Source organism: Salmo salar, chromosome 11 (assembly GCF_965601325.2).
Source record: "Salmo salar chromosome 11, fSalSal1, whole genome shotgun sequence".
In the NCBI taxonomy this organism is placed as follows: Eukaryota; Metazoa; Chordata; class Actinopteri; order Salmoniformes; family Salmonidae; genus Salmo; species Salmo salar.
In genome coordinates, this window is record NC_138301.1 from 76,297,459 (window position 1) to 76,313,601 (window position 16,143).

Sequence of the window (16,143 nt, forward strand, 5' to 3'; positions counted from 1 at the left end):
CCTGAAGGTAGAAATGATGGTTTATTACCCTATTTCCGTCTTCCTGTGGAACCATAAGGATTGGAGAGAAGGAGGAGGGCCTAAAGTGGAGCATATATACTTGTGATGGTGGGAACATGTTTTTGTCTGAATGCAGCTGTATCGACCCTTTGGGAAGAATTAAACTTGGTTAACCTTCTCTAGTGTCCGTGAGTTATTTACTCTGGTAATACATTGTTTTTGATTATTGCATTGATGGGTTTTGAGTTTGCAAGAAAGGCATTTCAGTGTACTTGCATGTGACATTAAAACTTGGAAACTTGAGGTGTGTCTACAGATACACCATATTCTGACCTTGACTAATTCCTAATAATTCTACCACCTTAACGTGCGATGAAACCATGAATAAGGTCGAGAGAACATACTGGTTCCAAGTGGGAAAAGTATCTACTTAATTTTTTCAATTGAAATAACACAATTTTCCATGCACTGTAATTTATAATTTACAAGAGCTATTGATCAGAGGTAAGTAAATGAGTAATCCATTTGGATATGGGGATTGTAAATATAAATTACACATGTTTTAGATCTATAATGTCTTATTATGGTCGCTGGAGACAAATGTGAAACCAGTCATATGGCAACAAACTGAAGCATATCAACATATCAACTTTCCCACAGTAAAGTGGGCACTCTCGAATGTCTTAATTATAGGCTACCCCGACATCCTCTGTTCCCTATTTCTATCATGTTAAATATTAGCCACTATAAGTATTGAACATCGCTTCCCTTCATTTGGTTAAGCCTACATGATCATTTAATTACATTGTTTCCTTTACCTTCATTTGCCTCCTCTGTAAACACCATCACGGCCGTGTGGTTGTTGCTGAGGATCATTAGTAACAGTTGATAATATTTTTAGTTGATAATACATGTAGGCTAATTACATCGTTATGGAGCGCAGACCAAGCCGTAACAGTTTGAACCCAACGCATGGCGCAGTACTTGGCTGTGTCATCACACAGTTCCATGGTTAGTGCAGGCAATAGAGGAGGGTATAGCCTACTATTGAACACTATTCTCCCTACTATAATTCTATGTACACTAATCTTCCAACATTACAATGGGTTGAAGAAATGAATGTGGCAATTTTCAGAATTAATCTTTCTTTTGTGCGTAAAGGCTCTCCAAATCTGTTTTCTATGATTCATAAATACTTTACTAAACCTAAATAATCTACAAGATCAGAGTCTTTTTAAATCTACCAATTGGTGCTGAAACAGAGATGAATATGCATATATTTAGATAGCTTTCTTTCATTGATCCCTAATATTCTGAACCTGTTCTCTCGATATATTCTAGTGATTCTGTTGACAAAATTCTAACTAAAAAGGTACACTTATTTAAAGGGATGGCTTAAGATACTGAAAACCCTATTGTATGAAAACTCCATGAGAAAATCCTTTGCCCAACAAGTGTGAGGGTTTTCAGTTGTTTAATAACATTTATTAAGAGAACGCAAGGTAGCACCTGCAGAGCACGTTACGCGAATGAGTAAGGTAAGTCTAAAAGGTGTACATTTCCTAAGACTGAATCGGACCCATATTGCACCCATTGAACAGAAATACTTTCTGCAATAATTTTGGGAGGATTTATTTCTTGACTCACTCGCTCCAGCGTTTGATGATTCCTGTGTTCTTCTTTTTCAGAGTATTTGAGGCTGACTCCGACAGCGGCTCGATCTCACACGACTGACTGTAGCTGTGGAAAGCACATGACGAAGAGTATGTGTGTGTTCCTGTCTTTTCAAGTGTCTAGTCCTCCCCTTCCCTCTCTTCCACTGTCCCTCTCATAATCCTCTCCCCTCTCCCACCCTTCCATTATAATGCATACTGTTTGTCACACCCAGCATAATCTATTTCTGGTGTTTATGAAAATACTATTTCATGTATTTCTAACAGAATACTCTCTATTCTTTCTCTTACCTCTCGGCCTCAGTGAGTTTGTCCACACCGGAGAACCACTGTCGGAAACGCTTGTTGCGGGTGAAGTTATAATTGTTGCAGGCCAGCTGCAGAAGCTTGATCTGGGCAATCACCTCAAATTCCTACAAGACCAGAGGAAATATAAGGGTAAGTGTGCAGTGTTCATCGTCATCATCATCACACATTAAATACATGTTGCATTTCTTACCTTCCTCCTCTTCTCAAAATGTATCAGCCCTCCCTGTAAGCAAGAAAATATGTTCTTTAGAACAGAAATTGTTTAAGAAGGTGTGTGTTCATGCATGCATGCGCGCGTGTGTGTGACTCTCACGTCCAGGTAGTCCTTCATGGCAGTATCCATCATGACTAGGTCTGTCAGGAAAGTACCCAGGTAGGGAATGGTCCCCTGCATCACACTCTGAAATACACACACAAAGGCAGACAGAGACTGGGGTTAGTGTGTGTGTGTGTGTGTGTGTGTGTGTGTGTGTGTGTGTGTGTGTGTGTGTGTGTGTGTGTGTGTGTGTGTGTGTGTGTGTGTGTGTGTGTGTGTGTGTGTGTGTGTGTGTGTGTGTTTGTTTGTGAGCATTACAGACTTTTTCCCCGCTGAGGACACATGTAGATGAAAATAAATACACATATTTATTAATCTCCCTCTGTGTACAATGATTAGGTTAATGAACTGTCTCCAGTTGGCTATTGTTCCCAGTTTAATAATTGCACAACTGATCATATGACTACACTGTAATTACAGTCAAATGAAACTGTAAAGTTGCTACTACAGTCGTGGCCAAAGATTTTGAGAATGACACAAATATTAATTTTCACAAAGTCTGCTGCCTCAGTTTGTATGATGGCTCTTTGCATATACTCCAGAATTGTCATGTCCTGGCCAGTATAAGGGTTAATTGTCATTTTAGTTTGGTCAGGACGTGGCAGAGGGTATTTGTTTTATGTGGTTCAGGGTGGTGTGTTAGTTAGGAGGGCTTTTGATTTATTATTTCCGGGTTTTGAGTTATGGTCTATGTTGATGTATTTCTATGTGTAGTCTGGTTGAGCTGTTTCTATGTTGAGTTAATTGGGGTGGACTTCCAATTGAAGGCAGCTGTGTGGTGTTGCCTTTGATTGGAAGTCCTATATTAGTTGGGTGTGTTTGTCTGTGTATTTGTGGGAGATTGTTCCATGTTTAGTGTGTGTAAACCTAACAGGATTGTCAGTGTATCGTGCGTTCGTTTTTGTTATTTTGTATGTTCGTTTTGGAATTTATTAAAAGTTCAAAATGAACCATCTCAACTCTGCTGCATATTGGTCCTCATTTTCCGATGATGATTTCGCCATATCGTCCTCCGACAAAGAAATCCCTGACAAGAATGTTATGAAGAGTGATCAGATGAATTGCAATTAATTGCAAAGTCCCTCTTTGCCATGCAAATGAACTGAATCCCCCAAAAAACATTTCAACTGCATTTCAGCCCTGCCACAAAAGGACCAGCTGACATCATGTCAGTGATTCTCTCGTTAACACAGGTGTGAGTGTTGATGAGGATAAGGCTGGAGATCACTCTGTCATGCTGATTGAGTTCGAATAACAGACTGGAAGCTTCAAAAGGAGGGTGGTGCTTGGAATCATTGTTCTTACTCTGTCAATCATGGTTACCTGCAAGGAAACACGTGCCGTCATCATTGCTTTGCACAAAAAGGGCTTCACAGGCAAGGATATTGCTGCCAGTAAGATTGCACCTAAATCAACCATTTATCGGATCATCAAGAACTTCAAGGAGAGCGGTTCAATTGTTGTGAAGAAGGCTTCAGGGCGCCCAAGAAAGTCCAGCAAGTGCCAGGACCGTCTCCTAAAGTTGATTCAGCTGCGGGATCGGGGCACCACAAGTACAAAGCTTGCTCAGGAATGGCAGCAGGCAGGTGTGAGTGCATCTGCATGCACAGTGAGGTGAAGACTTTTGGAGGATGGCGTGGTATCAAGAAGGGCAGCAAAAAAGCCACTTCTCTCCAGGAAAAACATCAGGGACAAACTGATATTCTGCAAAAGGTACAGGGATTGGACTGCTGAGGACTGGGGTAAAGTCATTTTCTCTGATGAATCCCCTTTCCAATTGTTTGGGGCATTCGGAAAAAAGCTTGTCCGGAGAAGACAAGGTGAGCTCTACCATCAGTCTTGTGTCATACCAACAGTAAAGCATCCTGAGACCATTCATGTGTGGGGTTGCTTCTCAGCCAAAGGAGTTTTGCTCACTCACAATTTTGCCTAAGAACACAGCCATGAATAAAGAGTGGTACCAACACATCCTCAGAGAGCAACTTCTCCCAACCATCCAGGAACAGTTTGGTGACGAACAATGCCTTTTCCAGCATGATGGAGCACCTTGCCATAAGGCAAAAGTGATAGCTAAGTGGCTCGGGGAACAAAACATTTATATTTTGGGTCCATGGCCAGGAAACTCCCCAGACATTAATCCCATTGAGAACATGTGGTCAATCCTCAAGAGGCGGGTGGATAAACAAAAACCCACAAATTCTGACAAACTCCAAGCATTGATTATGCAAGAATGGGCTGCCATCAGTCAGGATGTGTCCCAGAAATGAATTGACAGCATGCCAGGGCGGATTGCAGAGGTCTTGAAAAAGAAGGGTCAACACTGCAAATATTGACTCTTTGCATCAACTTCAAGTAATTGTCAATGAAAGCCTTTGACACTTATGAAATGCTTGTAATTATACTTCAGTATTCCATAGTAACATCTGACAAAAATATCTAAAGACACTGAAGCAGAAAACTTTGTGGAAATTAATATTTGTGTCATTCTGAAAACTTTTGGCCACGACTGTAAATTGAGCTGTGAGCATTTTACGAGTAAGAGTGATTCCATAAATAACCACTAGAGGTGTGTCTCCCTTCTATCCACCACAGAGAGAGAGCAAATAACTATGAACCCCTTCATTTTGAAAAGAAAAATACTGCTCCTCTAAGCTATCTACATTAGATGCATCCATGACAGTCATTTGCTACAAAGTGGGCCAATTTCAAAGACAGTGATTTTAAAGTGGAGAAGACGAGTGAGAGTGAAAGGGCAAGAGGAGAGCGTTTTGTTTGTGTGTATGTGTGTGTGCATGAATGACTATGCACACCTGTGTGCTTGTGTGATAGTACGCTGTGTGTTTGTGTTGTGTGTGTGTGTGTGTTAAAGTGAATGCGTCAGCAGAGTTCAGTGAGGACAGAGAGAGGGGCTGCTTGTGGAGCGCTAATTGACAAAACCCAATACTCCCGCCAGTCTTATCTATAGGGCCAAGATGGGAGTGCTTTCATTACATCTGGCACCTCCTTCTCTCTCTCCATCTGTCTCTTGAAACAAGACAGTTGAAGTCGGAAGTTGACATACACCTTAGCCAAATACATTTAAACTCAGTTTTTCACAATTCCTGACATTTAATCCAAGTAAAAATTCCCTGTCTTAGGTCAGTTAGGATCACCACTTCATTTTAAGAATGTGAAATGTCAGAATAATAGTTGAGAGAATGATTTATTTCAGCTTTTATTTCTTTCATCACATTCCCAGTGGGTCAGAAGTTTACATACACTCAATTAGTACTTGGTAGCATTGCCTTTAAATTGTTTAACTTGGGTCAAACGTTTTGGGTAGCCTTCCACAAGCTTCCCACAATAAGTTGGGTGAATTTTGGCCCATTCCTCCTGACAGAGCTGGTGTAACTGAGTCAGGTTTGTAGGCCTCCTTGCTGGCACACGCTTTCTCAGTTCTGCCCACAAATGTTCTATAGGATTGAGGTCAGGGCTTCGTAATGGCCACTCCAATACCTTGACTTTGTTGTCCTAAAGCCATTTTGCCACAACTTTGGATGTATGCTTGGGGTCATTGTCCATTTGGAAGACCCATTTGCAACCAAGCTTTAACTTCCTGACTGATGTCTTGAGATGTTGCTCAATATATCCACATAATTTTCTTTCCTCATGATGCCATCTATTTTGTGAAGTGCACCAGACCCTCCTGCAGCAAAGCACCCCCACAACATGATTCTGCCACCCCCGTGCTTCACAGATGGGATGGTGTTCTTCGCCTTGCAAGCATCCCCTTTTTTCCTCCAAACATAATGATGGTCATTATGGCCAAACAGTTCTATTTTTGTTTCATCAGACCAGAGGACATTTCTTCAAAAAGTACGATCTTTGTCCCCATGTGCAGTTGCAAACCGTAGTCTGGCTTTTTTATGGCGGTTTTGGAGCAGTGGCTTCTTCCTTGCTGAGTGGCCTTTCAGGTTATGTCGATATAGGACTAGTTTTGTAGACACTTTTGTACCTGTTTCCTCCAGTATCTTCACGAGGTCCTTTACTGTTGTTCTGGGATTGATTTGCACCAAAGTATGTTCATCTCCAGGAAACTGAACACGTCACCTTCCTGAGCGGTATGATGGCTGTGTGGTCCCATGGTGTTTATACTTGCGTACAATTGTTTGTTACTGATGAACGTGGTACCTTCAGGCGTTTGGAAATTGCTCCCAAGGATGAACCAGACTGATTTTCCCATGATGTCAAGCAATGAGGCACTGAGTTTGAAGGTAGGCCTTGAAATACATCCATAGGTACACCTCCAATTGACTCAAATGATGTCAATTAGCCTATCAGAAGCTTCTAAAGCCGTGACATCATTTTCTGGAATTTTCCAAGCTGTTTAAAGGCACAGTCAACTTAGTGTATGTAAACTTCTGACCCACTGGAATTGTGATACAGTGAAATATTATAATAATTATAAGTGAAATAATCTGTCTGTAAACAATTGTTGGAAAAATTACTTGTGTCATGCAAAGCAGATGTCCTAACCGACTTGCCAAAACTATAGTTTGTTAACCTCTTGACGTTACCCTAGGATAGGGGGCGCCACAGCGCATTTTGGAAAAAATTCGTGCCCATTTTCAATGGCCTACTAATCAAACTCAGAAGCTAGGATATGCATATAATTAATACCTGTGGATAGAAAACACCCTAAAGTTTCTAAAACAGTTTGAATGGTGTCTGTGAGTATAACAGAACTCATATGGCAGTCAAAACCCCGAGACCGATTGAAACAGGAAGTGGAATTCTGAATTGTGGACTCAACTTCACGTCGTTGCCTATTATTCACACCGTGAGCTATCGTTATTTGAGCACTTCCTATTGCTTCCACAAGATGTCGCCAGTCTTTACAAAGTGTTTTAAGCCTTCTACTGTCGAAACTCAGTGAATGAAACACGTTGGAAATTGGTCACAGGGGGAGGGCCATCACCATTATGACGCCGGCGGCCCTGTCTACCCCCACCTTTGGAAACGTTTTGAAACACAATGAAATCATCCCCCTCGAATCTTATTGGCTCTCTTGTTGAAACAGGCCCTGAAGATTTATGTTATACAACGTTTGACATGTTTGAACGAACCTAAATGGGAGAATTTTTTATTTATTTCGAAACGGCTGTGGCGCGCCCGGCAGAGTATTTGGATACACCATTCAGACGCGCTAACAACAGCAAGCTAATGGAACATAAAGGATGGACTTTTTCGACCGAAAATACATCTGTTGTGGACCTGGGATTCCTGGAAGTGCTTTCTGATGAAGACAACTAAAGGTAAGGGATTATTGACAATATTATACAACATTAGATGTGATATGCGATTGTTCCAAGATGGCGCCGAGCTGTATTTACTAGCAAATTTTCTGAGTATCGCATCCCCTTTTATCGCTAAGTGTGATTACCCAGTAAAGTTATTTTTAAATCTGGTATGACAGGTGCTTTCAAGAGATATTCATCTATAAATCTTAGAATGACAATATTACATTTTAAACATGTTTTCGAATAGTAATTCAGTAAATTGTAGCTCTTTCCCCGGATTGCATTTGACGGGAAAATAGTTAGTCAACGTCAGACGCCGATGTAAAATGCTGTTTTCATATATAAATATGAACTTTAATGAACAAAAGAATGCATGCATTGTGTAACATGATGTCCTAGGTGTGTCATCTGATGAAGTTTGTAAAAGGTTAGTGCTGCATTTAGCTGTTTTTTGGTTATTTGTGATGCATGTGGTTGGTCGGAAAATGGCTATGTTGCTGCTTTTACGATGGACTCCTCTAACATAATCTAATGATTTGCTTTTCCTGTAAAACCTTTTTGAAATCGGACGACGTGGGTCGATTCAGGAGAGGTGTATCTATAAAACGATATGAGACAGTCCTATATTTGAAAAAAATATATATTACATTTCGTTATGCTAATGTCGCTAGGAGTTTTCCCTGGATTTTGATCCCGCTGACGGGACGAGACGCTGAATTAACAAGAAATTTGGTAACAAGAAGAGTGGTTGAAAAACGAGTTTTAATGACTGTAAACTTCCAACTTCAACTGTATATCTCGATCTCTCTCTCTCCCTTCTCTCTTTCCCTGTCTGTCTCTCTTTCCATCTCTCTGTCTTCTCTCTTTTCCCTCTATATCCCTCTCTCTCTTTATCTCTCTGACTGTCACGCTTTCACTTTCATTTTTTGAGCTCCCCTTTACTCTCTTCTCCTGCCCTCTTCTCTCTCTAAATCTGTCTACCAGGTCATTTAATTTCTCTCTTCGCTCCCTCCCTGCTTTTCATGTCATCCTCCATTTCCCTAAAGCCACTTTTTCTATCTTCCTCATCAATCTTTTTAGTCCTTTATCTCTCTCTCTCTCTCTCTGTCCAGTCCATCTCCCCCTCCTTTGTTGCATTCCCTCTATCTTAATGTCCTTACCAGGTCTCGGGGTTGCTGCTGTCTCTTCTGGGCTCGTTTGGGGTTTATTTCCAGGGTGGCAAATTTGGACGTGCCCTCCTAGACAGAGAGAACAGACAACAAAAACACAGTGAGATCAAATGCCTAAGCCCCTATTTCAGCGATCAAATAACACCGGTTTCTGTTTTTGTTTGATTAACATGGTTAATTAAATGGAAGAATACACGCCTTTTTCCTGGAAAGCGTCCTGTCCTTTATCAAGCAATGAAATGGTAAACATACACACTCCCACATTCTACTTCAGAGGAACAGGCAGAATAGGGATATCCCCAACTGGCACAGCCTACCACCATGCTATGATGTCACTGGGGGATTCCCCACCCCCCAATAACACACCTACCCATCCTTAATACACACATAACGGCTACCTCTAGATGCCCTGACATCTGTGTGTGTTTGCTTTGGAATTTGGGGAATGTTAGGGTTTGAGGTCTATGTGTGCGTAAGCGGGCTTAGTTACTATCCCTCCAAACAAACACACCCCCACGTCCAAGTAAAGACCAACCACCCATGACCTGCCCTTTATATCGTTCTGTTCTATTCTGTTCTGTTACATAACAGTTGATAATGGATTAGCTAAATGAATCATGTTCCCAAGTGCACAAAGTGCATACATTGTTAGGTAAGAACTCTTCTCATAGGGAAGATGACCAGACATTTCACCAAGATATTGCATTAAGATAGGAAACTCCTGACGACAGAATTCCACACTTTGTTTTTTTAATTTGATGGTGGAGAAATTGTATTGCTGTCCATTCAACTACCTGAATAAAGTCTTGTTTTTATGTGTCACAAATTCATTTCAGAATGACCTTTTTGGGCACCAAGCACGTCACACGGCCTGTTAGTTACTGCAGGGTAGTGTGTCAGCCACACCCTGTCATCTGATCCTGAGTTATGACACCATCAGTGTGTGTGTAGGAGTAGTCCTAGAGGGGTGTGACCCCACACAAAGGAAATCATATCACTCAACTGCCTAAAAGGTGACTCCATCATAGCCTACTGTGATCAGAGCAGTGTGTGTGTGTATAACATATTTATTAATGCTTTATTGATTCTGCCCCCCAAATACATAATGCATGCACATGCACGCACACACATACAGGTGCGCCAGAGTTTCTGTTAGGAAAATGTGACGCCGGACTACGTGACCGGGAAGATTTTAATTTACCGGCCATTTGCAAAATGTACATGACCCATATGCATTGGGTGCATAACCCACGGTGCTCAGAATGACAGAGATCACATTTAGATTATGGTAATGCATCTTAACAGGATGTTAAGGTAATGCATCTCAACAACTCATGTAATGAAGCAGTCAATAAAAGGTCATTTTCAAACCTTTGCCATAAGGCGATTCGCGGGAAAACACCATTCTAAACAACGCACCTGGGAAAACACCATTCTAAACAACGCACCTGGGAAAACACCATTCTAAACAAGGCACCTGGGAAAACACCATTCTAAACAAGGCACCTGGGAAAACACCATTCTAAACAGCGCACCTGGGAAAATACCATTCTAAACAGCGCACCTGGGAAAACACCATTCTAAACAGCGCACCTGGGAAAACACCATTCTAAACAGCGCACCTGGGAAAATACCATTCTAAACAGCGCACCTGGGAAAATACCATTCTAAACAGAACACCTGGGAAACTACCATTCTAAACAGCGCACCTGGGAAAACACCATTCTAAACAGCGCTCCTGGGAAAATACCATTCTAAACAGCGCACCTGGGAAAATACCATTCTAAACAGCGCACCTTGGAAAATACCATTCTAAACAGCGCACCTGGAAAACTACCATTCTAAACAGAACACCTGGGAAACTACCATTCTAAACAGCGCACCTGGGAAAACACCATTCTAAACAGATCACCTGGGAAAACACCATTCTAAACAGCACACCTGGGAAAACACCATTCTAAACAGAACACCTGGGAAAACACCATTCTAAACAGATCACCTGGGAAAACACCATTCTAAACAGCACACCTGGGAAAACACCATTCTAAACAGAACACCTGGGAAAACACCATTCTAAACAGATCACCTGGGAAAACACCATTCTAAACAGCACACCTGGGAAAACACCATTCTAAACAGAACACCTGGGAAAACACCATTCTAAACAGCACACCTGGGAAAACACCATTCTAAACAGAACACCTGGGAAAACACCATTCTAAACAGCGCACTTGATAGCGGTTCCATAAGTGAAAGAGATAAAAATCTCTGTTAGAAACTTAGAAAGAGGTAATATGACTGGGATTGTTCCTTTGGCTTCTGGACAACAAAAGAAATATGAAAACGAATAGAACAGGAGAGAAATGTCATAGCGGTGGGTGCAATAAGGAAGTAAATGGAAATAAATGAGCCAAAATGATATTACTCCTGTCTATACATAGAATTGCGTCTACAAATAAAATCATTCAAAATACTTCACCAGAAAGCATCACTTAGCCACAGAGGAATAGAGGATCAATCACTTCTTTTAAAAAATTGCTGTGGATTGTTTCAAATCACAAGCTCGTAGGCCTATGCCTATGTCTATTTGGGAAGCCCACAATTTGGGCAGCGCGCGTGACAATAGGCCTAGCTGATTATTGAGTTTCGGCTATCAGTGAAAAGCATCTTTAAAATATGTGTGAAGATAATGTGTCTTGAGTGTAATTTAAAATGTTGAGACAAGAAGAGGGGGAGGGGTGTGTGGCGATATAGGCGAGTCGCTCTCCAGAATGTGTCACGTTCGTCGAAAGGAGCGGACCAGGCGCAGCGTGCGTAGAGTTCCACATACTTTATTACAAAGTGAAACTTAACAAAAACAACAAAGAATACACGAACGAACGAACAAACGTCCAGTACAGCGCGCACTTAGGCACTAACTGAAAACAATATCCCACAACACAGGTGGGAACAATGGGCAACTTAAGTATGATCCCCAATTAGAGACAACGATAATCAGCTGCCTCTAATTGGGAACCATACAAATACCAACATAGAAATAGAAATGCTAGAAGCCCCCCTAGTCACGCTCTGACCTATACACCATAGAGAACCCAGAGAAACAGTTTTTAACAGGCGATTGCATTTGAAATTGTTGGGCAATGAATGGGCTTATAAAAGCACGTTTTACACCAGCATCAAACACCTGAGGAGCTGCAGGAGAAATCCTGCTCAAAATTGGCTCTGTATGCTCAATATAGTCTCTGTAGACCACCAAGTGCTAACAGTCAGTATCTGGATAACATGTGTGAAATGCTTGATAATGTATGTGATATCAATAGAGCTATATTTTCTGGGTGATTTAAATATTGACTGGCTTTCATCATGTTGCCCACTCAAGAGAAAGCTTCAAACTGTAACTAGTCCCTGCAACCTGGTTCAGGTTATCAATCAACCTACCAGGGTAGTTATAAATAGCACAAGAATGAAATCATCAACATGTATTGATCACATGTTTTCTAATGCTGCAGAAATTTGATTGAAACCAGTATCCAAATCCATCGGATGTAGTGATTACAATGTAGTAGCCATATCTAGGAAAACCAAAGTTCCAAAGGCTGGGCCTAATACAGTGTATAAGAGGTCATACAATACGTTTTGTAGAGATTCCTATGTTGTTGATGTAAATAATATTTATTGATACATGGTGTGTAATGAGGAGCAACCAGACGCTTCACTTTACACATTTATGAAATTGCTTATTCCAGTTACTAATAAGCATGCACCCATGAAGAAAATGACTGTAAACTGCTAAATCCCTGTGGATTGATGAGGAATTGAGCAATTGTTTGGTTGAGAGTGATGAGGCAAAATGGCAAATAGGTCTCGCTGTACAACCGATTTGAAAACGTACTGCAAATTAAAAAATCATATCACTGAAATCACTGAAAAAAAGAAGAAGAAACTACACAATGAAACAAAGATAAAGGACATAAAGAATGATAGTAAAAAGCTTTGGAGCACCTTAAATGAAATTTGGGGTAAAACGTCAAACTTCACTCCATCATTAATTGAATCAGATGGCTCATTCATCACAAAACCCACTGATATTCCCAACTATTTAAATTATTGTTTAATTGGCAAGATTAGCAAATTTAGGCATGACATGCCAGCAACAAACACTGACACTACACATCGAAGTATATCTGACCAAATTATGAAAGACAAGAACTGTAAGAGGTTAAAAAATGATAGTTGTCTGTCAACAATGACAAGGCACCGGGGTCTGACAACTTGGATGGAAAATTACTGAGGATAATAGTGGACGATATCACTACACCTATTTGCCATATATTCAATATAAGCCTACTAGAAAGTGTGTGCCCTCAGGCCTGGAGGGAAGCAAAAGTTATTCCCCTACTGTAACGCCCTGGCCATAGAGAGGGGTTTTTTGTTCTTTATTTTGGTTAGGCCAGGGTGTTACATTGGGTGGGCGTTCTATGTTTGTTTTCTAGGTTTTTTGTATTTCTTTGTTTTGGGCCGTGTGTGGCTCCCAATCAGGCACAGCTGAAGTTCGTTGTTGCTGATTGGGAGTCACACATAAGGAGCATGTTTTTCCTTTGGGTTTTGTGGGTAATTGTTTCTGTTGAGTGTTTTGCACCTGACAGGACTGTTTGGCTGTCAGTTTTCTCGTTTTGTATAGTGTATACTAACTCCGCTGCACCTTGGTCAACTCTCTCTCCTGACAGCCATTACACCTACCTAAGGATAGTAGGCCGTCATTGTAAATAAGAATTTGTTCTTAACTGACTTGCCTAGTTAAATAAAGGTTAAATAAATAAATAAAATAGTAAAGCTCTCTTTAATGGCTCAAATAACTGACCAATCAGCCTGTTACAAACGCTTTGTAAACTTTTGGAAAAAATTGTGTTTGACCACATATAAGGCTATTTTACAGTAAACAAATTGACAACAGACTTTCAGCACGCTTATAGGAAAGGACATTCAACAAGCACTGACACAAATTACTGATGATTGGCTGAGAGAAATCGATGATAAAAAGATTGTTGGGGCTGTTTTGTTAGACTTCAGTGCGGGTTTTGACATTATCGAGCATAGTCTGTTGCTAGAAAAACGTATGTGTTATGGCTTTACACCCCCTGGTATATTGTGGATAAAGCTTTAGCTGTCTAACAGAACACAGAGGGTGTTCTTTAATGGAAGCCTCTCCAACAAAATCCAGGTAGAATCAGGAATTCCCCAGGGCAGCTGTCTAGACACCTTACTTTTATCAATCTTTACTAATGACATGCCACTAGCTTTGAGTAAAGCCAGTGTGTCTATGAATGCCGATGACTCAACACTATACACGTCAGCTACCATAGTGACTGAAATGACTGCAACACTTAAAGAGCTGCAGTTAGTGACCGAATGGGTGGCAAGGAATAAGTTAGTCCTAAATATTTAAAAACAAAAAGCATTGTATTTTGGGCAAATCATTCACTAAACCCTAAAGCTAAACTAAATCTTGCAATGAATAACATGGTAATTGTAACGATGTGCGCTGAGAGACGGGAAGCAAGTTCAGGGAGTGAGTGTTTTAATAAATAAAACACAGCATAATACAAAAATAAGAAACACGAACAACGCACAGAACTGACACAGGAACAGAAACAATGACGCCTTGGGAAGGAACCAAAGGGAGTGACATATATAGGGAAGGTAATCAGGGAAGTGATGGTGTCCAGGTGAGTCTGATGACGTGCAGGTGCATGTAATGATGGTGACAGGTGTGCGCCATAACGAGCAACCTGGTGACCTAGAAGCCGGAAAGGGAGCACACGTGACAGTAATTGAGCAAGGGAAGACTAAACTACTTGGAGTACCCCTGGATTGTAAACCGTTATGATCAAAACATATTGATACAACAGTACCTAAGATGGGGAGAAGTCTGTCCATAATAAAGAGCCAGTCTGCATTCTAAACAGCACTATCAACAAGGCAGGTCCTACAGGCCCTAGTTCTGTCACACCTGGACTACTGTTTAGTCATGTGGTCAGGTGCCACAAAGAGGGACTTAGGAAAATTGCAATTGTCTCAGAACAGGGCAGCAAGGCTGGCCCTTGGATGTATGTAAAGAGCTAACATTAATAATATGCATGTCAATCTCTCCTGGCTCAAAGTGGAGCAGAGATTGACTTCATCACTACTTGTATTTGGGAGAGGTATTGATATGTTGAATGCACCGAGCTGTCTGTCTGAACTATTGGCACACAGCTTGGACACCCATGCATACCCCACAAGACATGCCACCAGAGGTCTCTTCACAGTCCCCAAGTCCAGAACAGACTATGGGAGGTGCACAGTACTACATAGAGCCATGACTACATGGAACTCTATTCCACATCAAGTAACTGACGCAAGCAGTAAAATTAGATAAAAAAACAGATAAAGATACACCTAATGGAACAGAGGGGACACAAACATAGGCACAGACATATGCATTCATACACACGATAACATACGCACTATACACACGTACACATTGATTTTGTATTGTAGATATGTAGTAGTAGAGGGGGCCTGAGGGCACAAACTTAATATGTTGTGAAATCTGTTGTGAATCTATCATAATGTTTTTAAAAATGTATAACTGCCTTAATTGTGCTGGACCCCAGGAAGAGTAGCTGCCAGCAGCTAATGGGGATCCATAATAAATACAAATTCAAATGCTGTGCGCGCGTGATAGTTGTGTGGGTATTCAACAAAAATACCCACAGGCCAATTTAATTCCACTAGATTATGCAAATTAACCTATAGACCGATAAGCATGATGGTCAAACGTATTTACATCGACTAGTAATTCCATCAATAAAAAAGCATTAAATTGCAATGGCATTGGCAACTTGCACCAATTGTGCAAGTTCTCCCAATTAAAAAGATGAGAGAGGCCTGTAATTTTCATCATAGGTACACGTGAACTATAACAGACAAAATGAGAAAAAAAATCCAGAAAATCACATTGTAGGATTTTTTATGAATTTATTTGCAAATTATGGTGGAAAATAAGTATTTGGTCAATAACAAAAGTTTATCTCAATACTTTGTTATATACCCTTTGTTGGCAATGACACAGGTCAAACGTTTTCTGTAAGTCTTCACAAGGTTTTCACACACTGTTGCTGGTATTTTGGCCCATTCCTCCATGCAGATCTCCTCTAGAGCAGTGATGTTTTGGGGCTGTCGCTGGGCAACACGGATTTTCAACTCCCTCCAAAGATTTTCTATGGGGTTGAGATCTGGAGACTGGCTAGGCCACTCCAGGACCTTGAAATGCTTCTTACGAAGCCACTCCTTCGTTGCCCGGGCGGTGTGTTTGGGATCATTGTCATGCTGAAAGACCCAGCCACGTTTCATCT

General features: G+C 41.0%; 1 protein-coding gene across 6 annotated transcripts in view; it reads right to left on the reverse strand.

The window, feature by feature from the left end:
* The window catches only part of LOC106562829 (ral guanine nucleotide dissociation stimulator), a 143,809-nt gene that overhangs the window by 10,137 nt on the left and 117,529 nt on the right, over positions 1–16,143 (reverse strand). For all 6 annotated transcript variants that reach the window (XM_014127855.3, XM_082958055.1, XM_082958054.1 and 3 more), the window contains 5 exons: positions 8,738–8,815; positions 2,296–2,382; positions 2,173–2,205; positions 1,965–2,086; positions 1,648–1,740 (listed from right to left, as the gene is read on the reverse strand). In XM_014127855.3, the coding sequence (XP_013983330.1) occupies positions 1,648–1,740; positions 1,965–2,086; positions 2,173–2,205; positions 2,296–2,382; positions 8,738–8,815 (413 nt within the window). The remainder of the gene's footprint in view (positions 1–1,647; positions 1,741–1,964; positions 2,087–2,172; positions 2,206–2,295; positions 2,383–8,737; positions 8,816–16,143) is intronic.